The sequence below is a fragment of the Mixophyes fleayi genome, chromosome 1, assembly GCF_038048845.1.
Source record: "Mixophyes fleayi isolate aMixFle1 chromosome 1, aMixFle1.hap1, whole genome shotgun sequence".
Lineage (NCBI taxonomy): Eukaryota > Metazoa > Chordata > Amphibia > Anura > Limnodynastidae > Mixophyes > Mixophyes fleayi.
The window spans coordinates 270,407,706-270,429,326 of NC_134402.1; the positions used below are offsets into that span (position 1 = coordinate 270,407,706).

The 21,621-nt window shown below is 41.0% G+C and overlaps 1 protein-coding gene across 1 annotated transcript; it reads right to left on the minus strand.

Annotated features, from left to right (window-relative positions):
• Positions 1-17,514: 17,514 nt before the first annotated feature.
• On the minus strand, positions 17,515-21,293 carry NDUFB6 (NADH:ubiquinone oxidoreductase subunit B6). Its single transcript, XM_075210887.1, has 4 exons — positions 20,997-21,293; positions 20,505-20,597; positions 17,939-17,983; positions 17,515-17,623 (listed from the first exon to the last, which is right to left on the minus strand). The coding sequence occupies exons 1-4, from the start codon at positions 21,174-21,176 to the stop codon at positions 17,552-17,554; spliced, it is 390 nt and encodes a 129-aa protein (XP_075066988.1). The 5' UTR covers positions 21,177-21,293; the 3' UTR covers positions 17,515-17,551.
• Between the last annotated feature and the right edge of the window lie 328 nt (positions 21,294-21,621).

The window sequence follows — 21,621 nt, forward strand, 5'->3', positions numbered from 1 at the left end:
TGTATGGGTAGTGGACAAAATATCTAGAAATTAGTAAACAAGAAATCTTCCCAAGCACTCCAAATTAGTGATGCCTTATACAGTATACACTGTAGGTGCCACCCCTCCATAAAACAAATGCATCTTGAAATAGTATACATTTGCGGCACTCCCTTACAAGCACATTATTATATTATAACAAGATAATAATATTACCTTATATTAGACACTTATAAATGATAATACATGACCAAATGTTATCACCTTATACTCAACTCTTTATAATCCCCATCAATGAAAACATACTCTGACATGAATAGTGAATTTGTTTTTCAAAAAGACCAGATTCTGAGTAAATCATCTATGTGATTGTACTCAGTTGACTGATATTTATAATCTCCTTTTTTGTATAGATAGTGCTTGTAGATCTCATATCATCTACATCCAGTAGAGGATAAAAACTTTGCATTGTGTTCCAACAGCAACAAAAAAACAAAACAGTTTATCTCAAATGAAAATGGAGAAACAGGACAACCAATCCTGGCATATTACTCTTTATAAAATAATGTATTATTCCCAAAGGTCCTACAGTACCATAAATAAAAAAAACTATATACATGAATAGGTATCCTTGGACTCCAAGAACTTAATTTCACCTATAGTGTGACAGGATGGACCGCCTATGCCACCCTGTCTGTTGTTGCTGGGAACCGACTGGGCTCACTTTGTTACCGTTCCCTTTCGTTATCCCAAATGCACCCTGTAACTGAAATAGGAAGGGCTTACAAATGCTGCCACCACTGGACTCCTTACAGGCATCCAGTACCGGGTTTCATCTGGGTAACTGACGCTGCTAGTGTACCGCGTTACTGGTGTACCCGGGCTGGTACCCCTGATCTCTTTCTATGGATCAGGGTTGCTGTGGATGGGTCCCCCTTGGCCTATCACACTGGCTAGAGCTGCTGGGTAGCAGGAAGGGCGGTGGTACCGGAAAACTGGGTCCAAACCTCAGAAACAGCCGGGAATGGATTAGAGTTGGGTCTCATCTGTAGGTCACAGGGATAGACAAGTTTCCAAGCAGGTCTTTGAAGCAAGTGATGTTTATTTGCTCACACTGGTTGAAGGTACCAGTGAGCAGGTCAGATGAAACAAGAAGAACAATTTACAATACAAAACAGTGCTTTTATTTTTATACAGTTTTGGACAGAGCCTCACAGGGTAAGCCAGCCCCTGAGGTCTGAGCTATTTTTAGAATCATAATGCAATATATTTGTCCAAACATGGATTTACATGCAATGCAAAGCTAACAATATTTACACTTATCTGTGATATCCTAAAACTTGCTGTGATTTCCTGCATCCTGTTTTATACATAGAGGCAAGTCTAATTAAACCTTTCTGTGCCTCCAGGTGTGTTTGGACCCTCACAAATGAAAAGGTCTAATTAACATGAGATAAACATGGGTCCTTTCTTCAGACAGTTGCAGAATACACATTCCCTCCACTTGAGAATTCTCAAAGAAAAGTTACAAAACCCCAAACAAGTCATTTCCCCACACCAAAATACACAAAAGACTTCCTCAACAAATGATTTTTGCATCAGGTATATACCTCAGAATTAACGCATTTCCTCTAGCAAAGTTAAAACAAAAAAAGCATTTCCTTCCCTGGTCTCAGAAATAAAGCTATTTCCTTTACCAAAATACACATAATATCAAAAATAAGTACATTGGCAATTATATAAATAAGCGCCCTGCACTATTTCCTTTAAATAAATTTATACCATAAGTGATTTATAAATAGTCCAGTGACATATAGTTTTACAATATTTTGTAGTAACACTTGCTACACTCCAGAGGAGGAGTATCTGATGCCTGGTAGATTGTGGTAGAAAATGCTGTCTCAATCGTCGGTACAGTATATCCCAGAAATGTTTCATTGGGTTCAAAACTGACGATTGGTGTTTGATGAGCATTAATGTCCTGCTCATCAAACAACTGGGCAATCACACATACTCTGAGGATAGGGACATCATCATCCTGCAAGACTCCCCTCCTGTCAGGAAATTGTCACAAATCGGGATCTTAGCCGCACTTACCTCATCCGCCGCTGTCATATCACGGCTACCTGGGTCCCTTCTGGTCATCTGCAGCATTCCCGTTCTCCACACCTTCATTTGTAAACAAACACATACTGTCTGTCCTGCTGCATGGGCGCGGCCATCTTGGATGCAGTCAGATGATCAGTCCAAACCAACCAGATTCAGAAGCTGTGATCACATGAACTGATCAGCCAATAGTTGTTTGGGACATCCTATTTAAACCTGCTGCTGTGATCTGTTTATTGCCAGAACAACACACTTCTCTCCAGAGGATAGTTCTTGGCTCCAGTGTTCCTGACTGCATTACAAGTGCAGTGTTCCTGACTGCATTACAAGTGCAGTGTTCCTGACTGCATTACAAGTGCAGTGTTCCTGACTGCATTTCCAGACTGCTAATTCCCCTGCTATATTCTACAATCAGCACGAACATGAGCAAGAAGTTCATCCAGGCTGCTAAGTTCTGTTTCACTCCTGCTCCAGCTAGTCCCAAGGGTCCCGAATCGGATCAAGAAATTCAGACGACCGTGACAGTTTGTTCTGGCCTAATGGATCCGCTAGGGGAACATACCCCGAGGGAGGACTCTGTCCAAATATTAGCTGAACGCATTGAGAGACAAGAAACTAACCAGGGGAAAATTTTGAGATTGCTGCAGGATGTTTCTACACGTATGGATACCTTGCAGTTATTCCGCAGTCAACCATCCCATACTCCGCCTGAGCCAGTAATACCTGCTTCACTACTTACTTCATCCAGACTCCATCTTCCCACGCCAGCTAAATACAATGGCGATCCGAAGAATTGCCGCGGGTTTCTCAACCAGTGTAGTATACACTTTGAATTACAACCCGGAAATTTCCCCACTGCACGTACCAAAACTGCTTATATTGTTTCGCTACTATCAGGGCAAGCTCTGGCATGGGCATCACCGCTCTGGGAAAAATCTGACCCAATTTTATTTGACATTGATAGCTTCCTGTCTACCAGAATATTCGACGAGTCTGGAAGAACAACGTCAGCCGCTTTAGATATTCTGCGCCTTCGGCAAGGGCAGCAGTCTGTGGGCCAATATGCCGTTCAATTTCAAACACTTTCCTCTGAACTATCTTGGAATAATGATGCTCTTGTTACGGTCTTCTGGCAGGGCCTGTCTGACCACATTAAGGATGTATTAGCGTCTCGGGACTTACCTACAACGCTAGACCAATTGATTACCACCTGCAATCGGGTTGATCTTCGGTTCAGAGAAAGAGCTCTAGAAAAGAGGAAGCTGAAACACCCCAAGTTCCACCCTATTCAATGGGTCCGTGTACCGTCTCCTTTCCCTGAAGGACCCATGCAATTAGGCAAAGCACGTCTTTTACCCACCGAGCGAGAACGGCGAGTTAGAGAGAAACTTTGCTTATACTGTGCCAGTTCCGGACATCTGTTACATCATTGTCCTCGTAAGCCGGGTAAACACAACCTCCTAGCTGACGATGAGGAAGTGAGTCTAGGAGTGGCTCTTCGCTCCCCACAAGGCAAGGACTGTATTATCCCAGTCACTCTGAAACACGCTCAAGGCTCCCAATACATTTCAGCCCTGCTGGATTCTGGAGCAGCTGGGAATTTCATGTCTGCCAGATTAGCTGCTGAACTAGCCATTCCACTAGAGAAAATTCCGGTGACCATCTTTCTCTCTGCGGTTGACGGTAGCCGTATTCCAGGGGGTACCATTACGCATCAGACTTCTCCAGTGACGCTCCAAATAGGAGTTCTGCATTCCGAGTCTCTTACCTTTTTGGTCATCCCAGAAGCCACTAGCCCTGTGGTTCTCGGGTTTCCATGGCTTCAAACGCATAACCCCCATATTGACTGGTCGACTCCACAAATCCTGGCGTGGGCTCCAACTTGTTTCGGGTCCTGTTTACAACGTGTTCTTCCACATTGCTCCACCTCTGATAAGGAAGTTTTGCCAGTTCCTTCTGCCTACCAAGAGTTCACAGACGTTTTCAGTAAGCAGGCCGCTGAAACTCTACCACCTCATCGGGATTGGGACTGTCCCATTGATCTTGTTCCGGGTAAAACCCCACCGCGTGGCAGAGTCTACCCTCTTTCTATCCCTGAGACAAAATCTATGTCTGAATATGTAAAAGAGAACTTGGAAAGGGGCTTTATTCGCCCATCCTCTTCACCGGCAGGAGCCGGGTTCTTTTTTGTAAAAAAAAAAGATGGTGGATTACGTCCCTGCATCGATTACCGAGGTCTCAACGACATTACCATCAAGAACCGGTATCCTCTGCCCCTCATCACAGAGTTATTTGACAGAGTCAAAGGTGCGCAAATATTTACGAAGTTGGATCTCCGCGGGGCCTACAATTTGATCCGTATCAGGCGTGGCGATGAATGGAAAACCGCCTTTCACACCAGGGATGGGCACTACGAATATCTTGTCATGCCATTCGGTCTAAGCAATGCCCCAGCGGTTTTTCAGAATTTCATAAACGAAATCTTTTGGGACTTACTGTACCATACTATTGTGGTATATTTGGACGATATCCTCGTTTTCTCCTCTGATATCCAGTCCCATCGCAGACATGTTAAAGAGGTCGTCAGCCGTCTCAGAAGGAATAAACTGTATTGCAAGCTTGAAAAATGCACCTTCGAAGTTGAATCCATTCCATTCTTGGGGTATATCATCTCGGGCACCGGTCTCCGTATGGACCCAGAGAAGGTGCAAGCTATTCTTAACTGGCCTCAACCATCTACACTAAAGGCAGTACAGCGATTTCTGGGATTTGCTAACTACTATCGAAAATTTATTCGTGGCTACTCTACTGTAGTAGCACCACTCACCGCCCTCACCAAAAAAGGAGCTAATCCTGCCAAGTGGTCTGAAGAAGCCCAATCTGCTTTTCAACTTCTGAAACAAGCATTTATTTCTGCTCCCATACTGAGGCAACCAGATTTAACCAGTCCATTCTACTTGGAAGTTGATGCCTCATCTGTCGGAGTAGGGGCAGTTCTCTCCCAAAAACCAGCTGATGAGCAATGGCATCCCTGCGGGTTCTTCTCCCGAAAATTTTTACCAGCTGAACGAAATTATGCCATAGGGGACAAAGAGCTGCTTGCCATCAAATTGGCGCTTGAAGAGTGGAGACATTTACTTGAGGGAGCTCGTTATCCTGTCACAATATACACGGATCACAAGAATCTGCTCTACCTTAAAACTGCACAGTGCATGAATCCACGTCAGGCCCGATGGGCACTATTCTTTTCTCGATTTGATATCCATGTCACCTTCCGTCCCGGTTCCAAAAATCGCAAGGCCGATGCTCTGTCACATTCTATGGTAAAAGAAGAAGATTCCATCATTGTGGATCCACGGCCTATTATCAGCCCACTCAGCATCGCAGTCAGTAGACCCGACAATACACCTCCCCAGGGGAAAACTTTTGTTCCTGAGAATCTGCGTAAAAAATTGCTCCAATGGGCACATTGTTCCAGATTTGCCGGTCATGCTGGCATCCGCAAAACTCAATCTTTCATATTGAGAAGCTACTGGTGGCCTACGCTTCATCAGGATGTTCAGCAATTTGTTTCCGCATGTGGCAGCTGTGCCCAACATAAAAGTTCAAGACAATCTTCAGCTGGTCAACTTTTGCCTCTGCCTATTCCCACCAAACCCTGGACCCATATTTCTATGGACTTTGTTTCCGATTTGCCCAATTCTAATAATTTCAATACCATCTGGGTCATCGTTGACCGATTCTCTAAAATGGCGCATTTTGTTCCTCTCCGTGGACTCCCATCAGCACGTATCCTGGCTCAGCAATTTATAAAGGAGATCTTCCGTTTGCATGGGTGTCCTGAAGAAATCGTCTCAGATAGAGGAGTTCAGTTTGTGGCGAAATTCTGGAGATCCTTGTGCCAAGCACTACAGATCAAACTAAACTTCTCTTCGGCCTATCATCCCCAATCCAACGGGCAAACGGAAAGAGTTAATCAAGACCTAGAAACATTCTCCGTTTGTACATATCCTCTTCTCAAGACGACTGGGTAGATCTGCTTCCTTGGGCAGAATTTGCTCATAATAATCATTATCACGAATCCTCTGCTTCCACTCCAGTTCATACGGTCTATGGCCTACACCCCAGGGTACCCTTGTTTACTCCACTTCCTACAGCCTCAGTACCTGCCTCTGAAGTTTTCCTAAAGAATTTTTCAGGCCACTGGCGCCAGGTACGGGAATCTCTACTTAAAGCGTCCCAACGCTACAAAATTCAGGCCGACAAAAAGCGACGAGCCATTCCAAGCTTGAAACCCGGAGACAGAGTCTGGCTGTCTACTCGCAATCTACGCCTCAGAGTTCCATCTATGAAATTCGCTCCTCGCTTTATTGGACCGTTTAACATCTCCCGAGTCATCAATCCAGTGTCCTACAAATTACATCTACCATCTTACCTCAGGGTACCCAACACCTTCCATATCTCTCTCTTGAAACCACTGGTGCTAAATCGGTTTTATACACCCAAACTGGTTTCTCCTGAAGTGCAGACTGAACATGGTGACGAATATGAAATTAAAGAGATCTTGGACTCTCGGTTTCGACATAAAACCTTACAATATCTAGTCGACTGGAAAGGCTATGGTCCAGAAGAGAGGGCCTGGATCAAAGCTTCTGATGTTCACGCTCCATCTCTCATCAAAAAATTTCACCGCAAGTTACCAACTAAGCCCCAATCTAAGTGTCCAGTGGCCACTCGTAAGGGAGGGGGTACTGTCACAAATCGGGATATTAGCCGCACTTACCTCATCCGCCGCTGTCATATCACAGCTACCTGGGTCCCTTCTGGTCATCTGCAGCATTCCCGTTCTCCACACCTTCATTTGTAAACAAACACATACTGTCTGTCCTGCTGCATGGGCGCGGCCATCTTGGATGCAGTCAGGTGATCAGTCCAAACCAACCAGATTCAGAAGCTGTGATCACATGAACTGATCAGCCAATAGTTGTTTGGGACATCCTATTTAAACCTGCTGCTGTGATCTGTTCATTGCCAGAACAACACACTTCTCTCCAGAGGATAGTTCTTGGCTCCAGTGTTCCTGACTGCATTACAAGTGCAGTAATCCTGTCTGCACTCCTAAGTGCAGTGTTCCTGACTGCATTACAAGTGCAGTAATCCTGTCTGCACTCCTAAGTGCAGTGTTCCTGACTGCATTACAAGTGCAGTGTTCCTGACTGCATTACAAGTGCAGTGTTCCTGTCTACATTTCCAGACTGCTAATTCCCCTGCTATATTCTACAATCAGCACGAACATGAGCAAGAAGTTCATCCAGGCTGCTAAGTTCTGTTTCACTCCTGCTCCAGCTAGTCCCAAGGGTCCCGAATCGGATCAAGAAATTCAGACGACCGTGACAGAAATAAATGTTGCAACATGGGTCGAAGATGATTTCTCTGTGACTTAAAGTTTTGATTAGCAGTGATATTGCCTTTCATGGGAATGACTGCATCAAAACCTCACTGACATCACCTTAGACACCACTGGCCATGAAACAATAGTTGCTGTAATTTAAACTGTCTTGGTCACAGATGCTCCCTCTAAATGTGCCCCAACAATCACTCACTTTCAATGTCACTGAGGTTTACACTTGCAGCCTGCTAGCCATAATTATCGCCAACCTGAACAGACCAGCCGTTTTATACACGACCCTGACAATGTTACCTGTATAAAATTTGCATGAGCTACACTTGCATGCAGGGCCGGACTGGGACTAAAAATCAGCCCTGGCATTTAAAGCACACAGGCCCACCTCAGATCCAGATGATAATAATATTACAGTACTTTTTGCAAAGGTCATTCTTATACAGTGTCCCGTGAGATACAAATATATTATACGCAGCTTGACTCTCTATTTGCAGCATAGGGCTTACCAGTATCAGATAATGGTATGTACAGGACAGGAAGAGAAATTTGGGGCCTGGTTACAGTGAACTTTTGGGACTCCCCTCCTTAGACGAGTAGCAAAGAAACTGTGTGCCGCACATACACACTATATTATCGTACTGCGGCCACACACACACACACACTATATTATCAAACTGCGGCCACACACACACACTATATTAACAAACTGCGGCCACACACACACACACTATATTAACATACTGCGGCCACACACACACACACTATATTAACATACTGCGGCCACACACACACACACTATATTAACATACTGCGCGCCACACACACACTATATTAACATACTGCGGACACATACACACACACACACACACACACACATAATATTAACATACTGCTGCTCGGAAAAATGACAATTTTTACTGCTGGTCTTCCAGAGATAAAGTTCATAATAGCAGTGAAACTGCGATAAGCGGTGATATAAAAAAATGGTAATTATCATAAAAATAGATCACTTTATCTGATCACTAAGTTTTACCCACATTGCATGATCATTAATAAATAATATACATACACAGTGCTCATTTACTTGCTTACCAATAGTCAGACAATGCATGTTTAATCTTTACTAACATCCATCCAATGTTTCTCTAGGCTCACTAATGTTCTTACACTGCTCCATGGCAGATTATAATACAGAGGCACAGAGCTGACACATGAAATATTATTTGTACACTAACCTCACCTTATTTTCCTGCTCACAGCACAGGGCACAGTTAGCATGGTGTGTGTGTGAGGTGTAACTGACTGCTCTGCTGTCTGCTTGCTAATACACATACACCCGAAGTCCACGCTGCAGCTGCCACTCCCCCCACTCAGACCATGTGATTACAGCCAACCAACCAAGCCAGGGAGGGGTGCATATGTTATGAGTCAAACCATATGACTCCTAACAAGAACGCCGGGGAGTGACTGGTCCTGTCTGCAGGTCCATTGGGCTGCCGTGCGGGGGAGGTTCCACATCGAAATAGTCACCAGCGGAGTGAGCGCTGTGACTGCTGGAAAAAAAAGAAGAAGATGCGGACAGCTGATCGGCCCATCTAGCCATCGGCCCTTCTGGCATTTGCCAGAAGTGCCAGATGGCCAGTCCGGCCCTGCTTGCATGGAACACTTTGATTCGAATATACTTGCTATTCCTCATTTACCCAGGCATTTCCACTTGTTTGATTAATGTGCAGCAGTTGGTATTACCACTTTCAACATTTAGAAGTCTTTAATGTACTAGCCTATACATGAATTCCTACAACTATTACAATATGCATTGTCATACCACCCAACATTGTCCCCAAAGTGTGCACACAAAAAGGTTTGTGTGCATTCCACTTGACCGACGGTGTGCCCAGCTCTTCTGAAAAGTTAGCCTGCCCCCAACACCCCTCCCATAAAGACACTCCTGAATTGCCACCTCTAGTGCACTTGACTGCTACTCACCAATGTAAGCAGGGACATACCTCCCAACTTCCCACGAGTCAGGACACGAGCCAACTCATGCCGTCTAAATTGGGACTGTTGGGAGATAAAACTGCTTATGTATGTTTAAAAGACCTAGGGGTAAATGTATCAAGCTCAGGGGCAGGCTGGGCTGGGGGCCATTCACCCCCGGGCTGGTCCCATAGTGGGCTACCTTGGGCTGGGTCACCTGCATTTTTTTCCATTGAAAATAGGCTACTGAGTCGAGTCTTGCCCCCCCGAGCTAAAGTTTGCCAGCCCTCCCCTGATCAAGCTGTGATTTTCCGGCGGGTTTGAAAAGTGGAGATGTTTCCTTTAGCAACCAATCAGATTATAGTTATTTATTTAGTACATTCTACAAAATGAAAGCTACAATCTGATTGGTTCCTATAGCCAACATCTCCACTTTTCAAATCTGCCAGAAACATGCACCTTGATACATTTACCCCCTAGTGTGTTATTTTTTTTTCACAAAACCCTGTTCTGTCCCCATGAATACAACTGGATTCAGAGAGCAACATTGTGTCATATGCTAGGGCAGCAAATATACAGTCCATCCTTTTACTAAAACCGTAACTTATGATCAAAAATATTCTAGGAAGAAAAGTGCAGAGAGCAATTCTAATGGTATATCTTTGTTATAGGAATCTAATACAACTGCTCATCCTACTGCCTTCATCATAAAACTGTCAATATCTATTGACTTACATTTTCCATGCTGCCAATTCGACCATTGGTTTATGATACATTATTTTTTATTTTTTTTATAAATTCTTTATTTATTAGAAAGAGAAAGTACATCAATGCATATTATCAATGAAGCATGATAGATATGCATATTGTTACATTTAATACAATAATATAATATGTTAAGAGAGCAATATGCAAAGTATATATGATTGAAGTCTATCTGTCGACAATTACAATAAAGCAAGCAAACAACTGTTTCTTCTTTCTCTTATTTTTTTTTTTTAAGGAATCAAAATGAACAGAATTTGACACAGGAAAACAAGAGAAAAAGAAGGGGGGCTAACACGAGGTAAGAATAGGGGAAAAACAAGAGGAAAGAAGGAAGGGGTAGGAGGAAGGGGGAGAGTATGAGAAACTCTTCATACTATTTTCAAATATTCACGTGGTGAATGGAGGTGACTGTCAAATCATATACCTGAGTATGTGGAGGGTAAACCAATTTAAATTACCTTATATAAGAATTAAAAGGATAAATTTTTGAATGTGTAGCCCTCAATCGATCGAGGTTAAAATGCAAAGAAGGGTCTTAAATTCTACTGTTTCCTTAAACTCCAACCAGCTAAACCAGGTGGCCGTGAAGTCTGAGTATTTATCTTTTACAGAAAGAATAATATCATCCATTGACATATAAAATTCCACTCTGGTGAACCAATCCTTGACTAAAGGGGGGGATCGAGATCGCCAATGCATTGGAATAACTGCTCTGGCTGCATTGTTTAAGTGTTTTAAAAGTGATTTCTTGTATTTAGATGAGGGAATATTGGAAAGAGATAAATGCCAAAAACCCGGGGTCTTCAGGAACCTCATGACCAACAATGGTCTTAGAGAGCCTGATAACTTCATCCCAAAAGGGAGTAATACGAGGACATTCCCACCATATATGCACCAAAGAGCCAAAGGCTCCATTACATCTCCAACATAATGAGGACATCTGAGGATGATATTTATGTAGTGTGGAGGGGCATCTATACCATCTTGTCAGAAGTTTATAATGAGTTTCCACAACCGAGGCACTCACAGAGCAACTATATGTGTTTTGATAGATCTTGGGCCATGAGGACTGTGATATATAAGGTGCTAAATCTCGCTCCCATGGACCTGTATAAGATGGAGCTGCTTGAAATATATCATTCATTAGGATTTTGTAAATACCTGAAATGGTATGGGAGGGAGTGTTTTTAGATATACACAGAGCCTCAAAGGGAGTAGGTTCCCTAGCCAGGGATCTGCAGCCTCTCACTGACTTAACATAATGCATCACCTGAAAATATCTCCAGTACTCGTTTGAGGGTAGCAAGTAAGTAGACTGGAGCTCCTGAAAAGAACAGAGTTTCCCTTTGACCACCAGCTGGCCGAGGCTGACAATCCCAGCTCTAGACCACTTCTCAAATGAACTTCTGGACAAGCCAGGAGGAAAATCTGGATTGCACACGATAGGGTTCAAAGGGGAGGGGAATGACGCCACACTACTCCAGGTGCGAAGTTTATTCCACACCTTCAGAGTGGGCCCGATTGTAGGGTGATTTATCTTAGGGACCCTAGACAACCATGGAAGAGTACTTAGATGATTTCCACTGAAATTACCCTCCAACTCTACCCATTGCTTATCCTCTCCTCCTCTGGTCCACTCTAGGATTCTATTTAAATATACTGCCTGGAGATAGCTTTGAAACATGGGCAACTGAACTCCTCCTTGGTGCTTTCGTCTATATAAAATAGAGTGCTTAAATCTGGGTTTTCTCCCTCCCCAGACAAATCCACTAATGAGTTTTTGGAGATTATCAATAAATACCTTCGGTATCTGAATCGGTAGTGCTTGCATAATATATAATACCTTGGGTAATATATTCATTCTTACGATACCCATTCTGCCAAACCAAGAAAACTTCGGAAGAGACCATGATCCTAATTCTTTTTTAACTTTAGACAGTAATGGAGAGTAATTCAGACGGAAGAGATGTTCATTATTTTTTGCAATGGAAACTCCTAGGTAACGTATATGTGACGCTTGCCATTTGAATGGGAACGCCCCCTTAAGACCTGCAATCGTATGTTCTGGAGCGGAAATGTTGAGCGCGGTAGATTTGAAATAATTAATTTTAAAGTTAGAGAGATGGCCAAACCTTAAAAATTCAGACATTAAATTAGGGAGAGAGATGACTGGATTGGTGACTATTGCCAGTATATCATCAGCAAATAGAGCTAAACGATATTCCTTTTTTCCTATCTGCAGACCCGAAATATCAGGGTTACACCTAATAGCCCTCGCCAAAGCCTCCATGCATAATACAAATATCAGAGGTGATAATGGGCAGCCCTGACGAGTTCCATTAGAAATAGAAAAGGAGTCTGATAAAATACCGTTTATTCTGACTTTAGCTGAGGGACAGCTGTATAAGGCTAGAATTTTACTTAGACAGGAGGGGCCTAATCCCATATGTCCTAAAATCCCTCTCATAAAACACCAATCCACCCTGTCAAATGCTTTTTCGGCATCTGTTGACAGGAGGACCGTGGGGACTGAGGAGACGGAAACTGCGTGTATGAGATCAATTATTTTGGTTGTATTGTCTCTTGCCTCTCTTCCAGGGATAAATCCCACCTGATCGTTAGAGATCAAATTAGGTAGTAGCACTTTTAACCGGTTAGAGATTAATTTGGCAAATAGTTTGACATCAATATTTAATAAAGAAATCGGGCGATAACTGGGGCATAAAGCGGGATCCTTCCCCTCCTTAGGGATGACCGTAATGTGAGCTTCTAAAGACTAGGGTTGAAAAACCATTTACACTGGAAACATCGTTAAAAGCATTTAGAAGAATGGGGCCAAGTTTTTCCATGAAAGCTTTATAGTATGAAATTGAAAAGCCATCTGGGCCAGGACTTTTCCCTGATGGGGAAGATTTAATGGCCTCTGACAATTCTTCAAGAGTGAAAGGAGAATCGAGCATGTCCCTAGTTTCTTGGGAGATCCTGGGGAAACTAATATCTCGCAGATATTTGTTTATCTCCTGTAGCCTAGAGTCCTCATCATTACTTGAAGGGGAGGACCTGATGTTATATAAATGAGAATATTTCCGAAAGGCTCCCGCTATATTATTGTCTGTGTGTTTCAGGGCTTCCTTATTATCTTGGATCGAATGAATGTAAGTAAGGGATCTTTGGGCTCGTAAAGCTCTTGCCAAAAGAAGTCCTGGTTTATCACCCCATTGGAAATATTTTCTGCATTTTCTCCAGGCCAATTTCATTCTATCATTCAACAATTTATTTAGAGTAGATCGTTTTCTTTTGTAACTCCACTAAAATCTCGGGGGAGAGAGACTGTTTGTGATCCGTCTCTAATTTTTTAATGTCTAAAAGGAGGGCATCTCTAACCTCTGCTTTCTGTTTTTTGAGAAAATTACCCAGCTGTATACACTTACCCCGGATAAAACATTTGTGAGCCTCCCACACTACCAATTTCGAAGTCTCCCCATTTTCATTTATAGAGATATATTCATCAAGAGAAGACTCTAATTGGGCTTTACAATAGTTGTTTTGTAAAAGTAATTCGTTAAACTTCCACATCCATTGTCTGGGAGGGGGAACAGCCATATTGATAATCATATAGACCGGAGCGTGGTCGAAATCTGTCATTTGCCCTATCCAAGAGTTTTCAACCAAGTCAAGAAACTTGTGATTAATAAAAAGATAATCAATCCGGAAGTATGAGTGAGGATGTGAGAAGGTATAATCCCTGTCGGAAGGATGGAAAATACGCCAAGCATCAGCCAGCTGGTGGTCATGGAACTCCCCTCTGACCCTACGAGCATCTCTCAAAGACGTCCTAGGGGCACCAGTGGACGAATCTATTTGAGGAGTCAAAGCCCAATTCAAATCTCCACCCAACACCACCACACCCTCAAGTTGATCCCCAATTCGAGACAAGGTTCTAGTTATGATGGAGGCCTGAGAACTATTTGGTGCATATATGTTGACAAAGGTAAATAATTGGTTGGAAATCTTAACTTTAACCATTAATACTCTACCTTCCTCTAGAATGGTCTTAGAGAGTTCTGTTAGTCGGAGGCGTTTAGCAAATAGTATCGCTACTTCTCTCGTCTTACTGGAAGAATAATTACTAAAAACACCTGCTGGATAATGGTGATTACCAAATTTAGGGGCTAAGTCTTTCTTAAAATGGGTTTCTTGTATAAAAGCTACATCCACCCTGTCTATATGAAGTGTGTGTAGTAGGCTGGATCTCTTTTGCGGAACATTTAAACCCCTAGCATTCATGGAAATCATTTTTAACTTATCCATTGTCAAATCTTTTCAGAGAGAAGAACGTTGATTCAGGCTTTTCAGGATTCTGGTAGATGAATTCACTGGGTGGCGACCATTTTTCCTCAGAGTATATCTGAAATAGAGCTTCAATAGGTTGAGGAGAGAGGGAGAGGGAAGGGAGGGAAAAAGACAGACAAAAAAGACATAAAAAAAGCAAGGAAATTATCACAATTACAATTTAGTACACAGAATCTGTAATGATTGAATTTGGAGACAACCGTCACATATACCAGAGGAGTAAGAAATCCAACCCTCTGGACAAATTTTACAGGACGGAGATGATACATTATTTTTACTGCAGAGCTCTCTATTCAAGACAGATGCTGTTGTCTTCTCTTCCAATATGTTCTCCAAGTGTTATTGAGGTGTGATAATTCTCTCAGAATACAGTATCTTGGTGGTGTGATATAGTGGCTAGGGACTGTGGGTATGGTCAGCTGCAGAAATGACCAATATTATTACACAGAGCAGGCAAAGAAAGAGGTGGCATATCTCCCCCAAGTTTTTTGTCATTCGCTTTAATGGGGGATTATCATAAAACAGTCCTTCGTGCTAGTCACTAATAAGAAAAGAAAATTTGGAATAAGTGTTTCTTTAAAATCTATTTCCAGTACATGTCACTCATTATGCCAATTTTGGCAGTATGAACAGGGAGCACTCTGTGGCTAAAAAGAACAGGATCTAGAAATAAAAAAGCAATGTAATTAGAAGAGTATGCAGAAGCCAATAAAACAGAGCTATCAGTTAGAAAAGCAGATGCAACTGATCAACTTCTAAAAAAAATGGCTGACTGCACCAAAAAATATATAAGAGATAATAATGAGGCCCTCAATCTGCCAGTTACATGTGCACACATCTCTATACATTATCTTATCAAATCTACAAGTGCAACAAATTAAGTAACTACTCTTGCTCCATATACATAATTAATAAAATGCAATACAAATAAACAGTATCAAAGTGCCAGTTCACACAGTAATCTAAGCGTGATAAAACTAATATTCTAATACAGGAAAAGGTTTATTAAAAATCCAATAGAGCAAACTCTGTATATAGGGCCGTAAGGTACATTCTTAATTCCTTACCACCCAACAGAACTGCTCTCCAGGAAATCCAGTGTATTGCGTGTTTAAATGTAATGTGCTTGAGCAGGGAAACTAGCGCTCATTCCCAATAGTTTCAATGTACAGGAACAAAAAACGCTGTTTAAAGAGGTTGAGTCTGCAGTATCAAGAGAGAGGTACAAAGTTTTACACAGGTGGCTTCACGTTAATATGGTAGGTTCTCGTGCCATTTGATAATGTGACACCAGATGAATGTATATTGCATCTGGTGTATGCAATATATACAAAAGCATCATCATTTATTTATATAGCGCCACTGATTCCGCAGAGCTGTACAGAGAACTCATTCACATCAGTCCCTGCCCCATTGGGCAGGGACTGATGTGAACGAGTCCCTTCTCTAACATACACAGAGAGAGAGCGCGAGAGAGAGAGAGAGAGAGAGAGAGAGAGACTAGGGTCAATTTCGATGGCAGCCAATTAACCTACTAATATGTTTTTGGAGTGTGGGAGGAAACCAGAGCACCTGGGGGAAACCCAGGCAAATACAGGGAAAACATGGTCGGGAATTGAACTCATGACCCCAGCGCTGTGAGGCAGAAGTGCTAACCACTTAGCCACCATGCTAATGCATATACACACATATACAAAGTATACACATTGAGTATCCAGTATTTGGAAAACTTATTAAACCTTGTTCTGATTTTACCCTATATAAAGCGTTGAGACTAAATGTGTATAGAGGGTAACAAATTACCCTGAAAACTTTGGCGCCCTATTCGGGTCATTACATTAGGGATTATATATATATATATATATATATATATATATACACCTTATGTCTTTTGCTAAAGTCTCTCAAATCATCCTATGTTAAAAACAAGACAGTGATTCTCCAACTAAGTCTATTTTAAGTTTTGAATACAAATACAGATAAATGTTATACATAATATATTACTTTCTATCATCATATCCTAATGGAACTTAAACGACTAACACAATAGAAGGCTATAAATAAGAGCGATTACAAATCCTATAGAATATAAGCATGCGAGCAGGACCTACTTACCTCTCTGTCTGCATTACCCACTATTGTTTTATTATTGTGTTTGTTCCCAACTGTAAAGCGCTACAAAATATGCTGGCACTATACAAATAAATGATGAATATAGTGGTTGGAAGGAGCACAGGTGGTGGTTGGAGATATTAAAAATGCCTTAAATTAAGAGAACACATCAAAGTCTATTGTCTCATTGAGGCCATCTGGATGCAAAGTATGTAACCTAAACACCCATAAGGAGGAAGTTACCATTATCTCTAATTTGACAGCTGCCTTTTCTGGTGCAATTCTCTCCCCCTGAAGCGATATTCTGTACATTTATAGAAGTCAATTACTTTGGCGCCTGACTCTACGTTTCTTTCTCATTGAACTATATGACAAGTCTTGATTAGTGACAACTCCTGAGTACCTATAAAAAAAATATACAAACAAAATGCAGTTTGTTCATATGGGCGAAATTCAAGGCACACAAATGCACCCAGCAAGCACTTAGCTAGGAACACCTAAATCTGCCCGAATTTCCATCTCTGAAATGTAACATTTTGCACCTCCAGCAGATGCTGCCATTTTCACAGACAGGTCATGCACATTGTATGAAAACAGATTGATTTGCACAAAACAGGCGTGAGGTCATAAAAGTCATATGCTCTGTAGAGGTGAATTTTTGCACTTTCATAAATGACCCTTACAGTTGTGTATGTCACTTTAATACTTGGATACTTTTAAAAGAAAACAAACCTAAGAGTATGTATTTCTTTTATTGTTTTATTTTTTTTGATTATATTAGACTTCTGGCTACTTATTTATTTTTGTTTAAAAAAAAAAAACAAAAAACAGTACAATTGCTACAACTGTTGTTTAGTGGTGATGTCCACTGCTTGGCTCCTCAAGTGGTGGAATAACTTCTCCGGTCTCAAGAATGACATCGCCCTAAAGTGAAAAACAAACAAGGGTGTAACCTAAAACAGCACAAATGTTATAATGTGGTACCTCCTTACTCACTCCTCCAGATTCTTAGCTTAGGCTGGTGACTTCATGTATCGAACCCACCATGCAACAAACCATGATTTTGATAGTGGGTCAACTCTGGACATCATTATTTTTTTTAATAATTTTTTAAGCACTGGAATTGTTCTCTAATTTGCATTCTCTGCATATGTACATGTATATCAATATACACTTTCTGGAAGTAGACCTATTAACAAATTTAACTTGAAAACCATTAGAAATTCTTACAATACTTACTGGGTACAGACGAATTTTTTGATAAACAATGGCATAGGGAGTTGTCTGAAATAAAACAGAATAACTTAATTATTTCAATCCACTTGATCCACACACACAACATATTTTTATTGTTTCTGAATCAATTACTGCATTCCTCTATAATAAAATACATATACAGGTATTAGAAGCCAATTGGTTTTAATAAAAAAAAAAAAAAAAAGGAGCACCTGCTTCACGCAAATTTTTTGATGTGAACTGATTGAGCAAAATATATTTTTCTGTGTGTAATGCACAGTTGTAGGACTGTTAGAGGAAAAGTAGATGTGTTGCCCATAGCAACCAATCAGATTTTAACTAGGGAGGAATACAATTAGTGCAAAATGTCTCGCAACCATTTCGGAGACACTTTCCGCAGATATTTTTACAGAAATATGGTTCTTTTTTCCCTCGCACCTCTATGGGGTCAGAGGAAAAATGACCGGATATTTATGCCATAGTAACAGTACAAATGTGCAGCAGCGAAGTTCTGATGAACATTGCAGCTAATTGAATTCCCCCTAACCATCATTTATCTAGTACAGTCTAGAAAATGATAGCTAGAATTCGATCAACTGCTATGGGCAACACCTTTCACTTCTCCTTTCTAGAAGGTATGATAAATCTACCCCTTAGACTTTAATTGGATGATCATCAATACACACTTCAGATTTATTCTATCATTTTTAGTTGATATTTTTTATTACAAACAATTGGATTATCAATGGATTTGTCCATTTACTTATGATCACACACACGTCATTCTTTCATTTGATTGCTTGTTTTTGGACATTCCCATTAAAGTATGGGCTGTCATCACACTCTTTAGATTTCCTCCTTCAGATAAAGTCACAGTCTGTCTGGATTTACCAGCAGTCCAGGCCCACATCAACTTCAAAGATCTTTTTGGGTCCAATTTAAAACTTCCTCACTGGCCACCTTTACACTTTGGCTGTCTTCCAATCCACTTCATACATTGGTAACAAAATTACCGTTCTGCCTCTGCTCTCGCCTATGCAAATCTCAGGTAACCATTTCTGGCGGACCTATTAAATATTCACCTACACCACCAATGGTGTCCTGCATTAATTGTATTTAGCACTTAATTTTACTTTATTTTGTTCATGTGGCCTCTTGCAGTAGAAAAGTGAGCACCATTTTGAAAGTGTTGATCTTATTGAAAAATTCTGCTACCAATCAATGGTTAAAAATGTTACACCCACAAAGATTTCCTTCCCCCAGCTAACAATTTATAATGCAATATGTGATACCAGAGAAAGCTTTGTCTGCAGATGTCAAATGCAGTCACTTACTGGACTGCTATATGTGATGGACTTCCAAGAGCAGTTTGGGATTTGGAATTTTACTAGCTATCCTGCATGTAATCAGATGAGGAGAGGCAGGCAAGTTGGTTTGTAGATTTAACTGCAGAATATAAATACAATGTATCAAAAGTCATTCCCTACAAAGTATTTAAAAGGATATTTAAAAATTACCAATTCACCTTATGTCAACAGAGACCAACTTTTCTCTAAAGGGGAGAGACCCATGACAAAATAGCTAAAACTGCTCTATTTTATACCGCCTTTTTTGTTAATCTTTATCATGAGTTGCAATGGAGCTTTATACTAAAAAAAAATGTTTTTTTTTAATGATAATTAATATACCAAAAAGAAGCAAAAAACTTCATTTAATTTGGTGTTTAGCATTTCTCAATTTCCTCAATCCAGGATAGGAGAAAGCACCAAGGGTCATGATTTCCAGGGTGGGAATCTCAGGGGAGATATGACACAAAGCTGCTTTCTTGATACAGTTATATCTCAATGCATTTGCTTAAATTTTCTAGCAGAATCTGCATGGTTTCTATGGATAACAGTATCAGTTAACGTAAATGCCACCCACCTCAATGTATTCATAAGCAAACAGATATGGGAATTCTTGAACCCATACAAGCATTTGCATTGTGGTTCATTTTTTTGGATGCTGCCTGCTCCATTTACTTGCGTCCACTGCAAGTGAACGCATACAGGTCAATGGAATACCTGCTCAATTGAATGCAAGTACTCACAACCATGAATGTGTTTGACATAAGGTGTCATTGGCATTTAAGCAACTCTATTGGGTAATGAGCCTTAGTTACACTAAATTGCTAACATTATGTACCCGATTATAGAGATACATTTGGTAATGTCAGATTTATAGGTTATACCCATGTTTCCCAAACTTGGACGTCAAGTATCACCAACAAGTCATGTTTTGAGGATTTATTTAATCATTCACAGGTGAGTAAATCTATTTGGCGGAGTAAATAATCTCCATGTTCTTTCAGACAGAAATGCACAAAATATGAGCTGTTGCCAGTAGTACTGGTGTTAGGAAACACTGGGTTATACTATATAAAACGTCATAATTCTGTAAAAGAAACTTTCAAATTAGGATATTTTTTTTCAGTATAAAACCAACCCAATTCCATAATAAGTCAATTGAACACACAGTACAAAGCAATTTTTAGAAATGCAAAGCAAGATAACATTAATAAAAACATTACCTCCAGGTGGTATTTAACAACGTAATGAACAATCCAGACTGGTATTAGAATTTTTGTTACGGCTGAAACACCAAGATTATATGTTCTGAAGGTCTGCAGATTAAAAAAAGAAAAAAGTCAACCAAAGAAATAATAAAATGTATATTTTATTAATGGAGCCTATGTTGAAAGTTTGACTCTAAATGTATGATTGCCCTAATTACACCAGTTCATAACATCAATCCTATCTTCATGCACCAAATGAACACTCTAAATCAAACAACTCATCTTTGAAATTAACCCTGCAGACTTAGGTGACATTTTTCTTACACTACAACCCTGCCATGCTCATCCTTATTCTGTCTGACAGAGCCTAATGGGGGTTGTAGTAAATCATATTTGGACCTCAAAGTTGCATGTCCGACTGGACTAAATTCCCTTCTCTGCATTACCTCTAGAAAAAAAGCCTTCCCTTCCCCAATTCTACCCCAGTTCCCAATTCTAATCACGCACATAGTTCCTCCACAGGCTGTTCTTCTGCAGGAAGTTGGTCCAGAACCTACTCATTACACCCTGTTTAGTGGAGGGCAAGACGGGCTCCCGCTGACTCAGCTCTTGATCCTTCAGCCATTTCCTACGGAGAACTCTCAGCTGCTGCTGCCGCAGCTTCTCATCAACAGGGCTCACCGACATGTCTATGCTACCTCAGTACCCAAACCCACAGCCCTCCTTGGATGTGACACCTCTGTGCCTTGAGAGCTTGCAGAGGGCACTCAGCGGCTTCAGCGCACAGTGATGACGTCACACATACGGGTACGATAGCTCCCTCTACTGTTTGTTTTCCACGATTACCGTATTTAAAATATATGCGGTAATGGAATCCACTTAATTTAGATGCAATGAACGTCTAATAAAATATATGATTCTCATATGAATGGTTTGTAGGTCGGTGCTGCTTAAATACATGTGAAGATGGCTGATTGGGATCACAAAATAAATGAGATAAGAAACGGGGCTGTGATATGATTTATATACAAAAAAGATGCAGGCGAAATAAAAAACAATATTGACAATAAGACATTTATAAGGGGGGTATTCAATTGTTAGCGAGATGGGTGAAAATCCCGCGCTCGAAAAA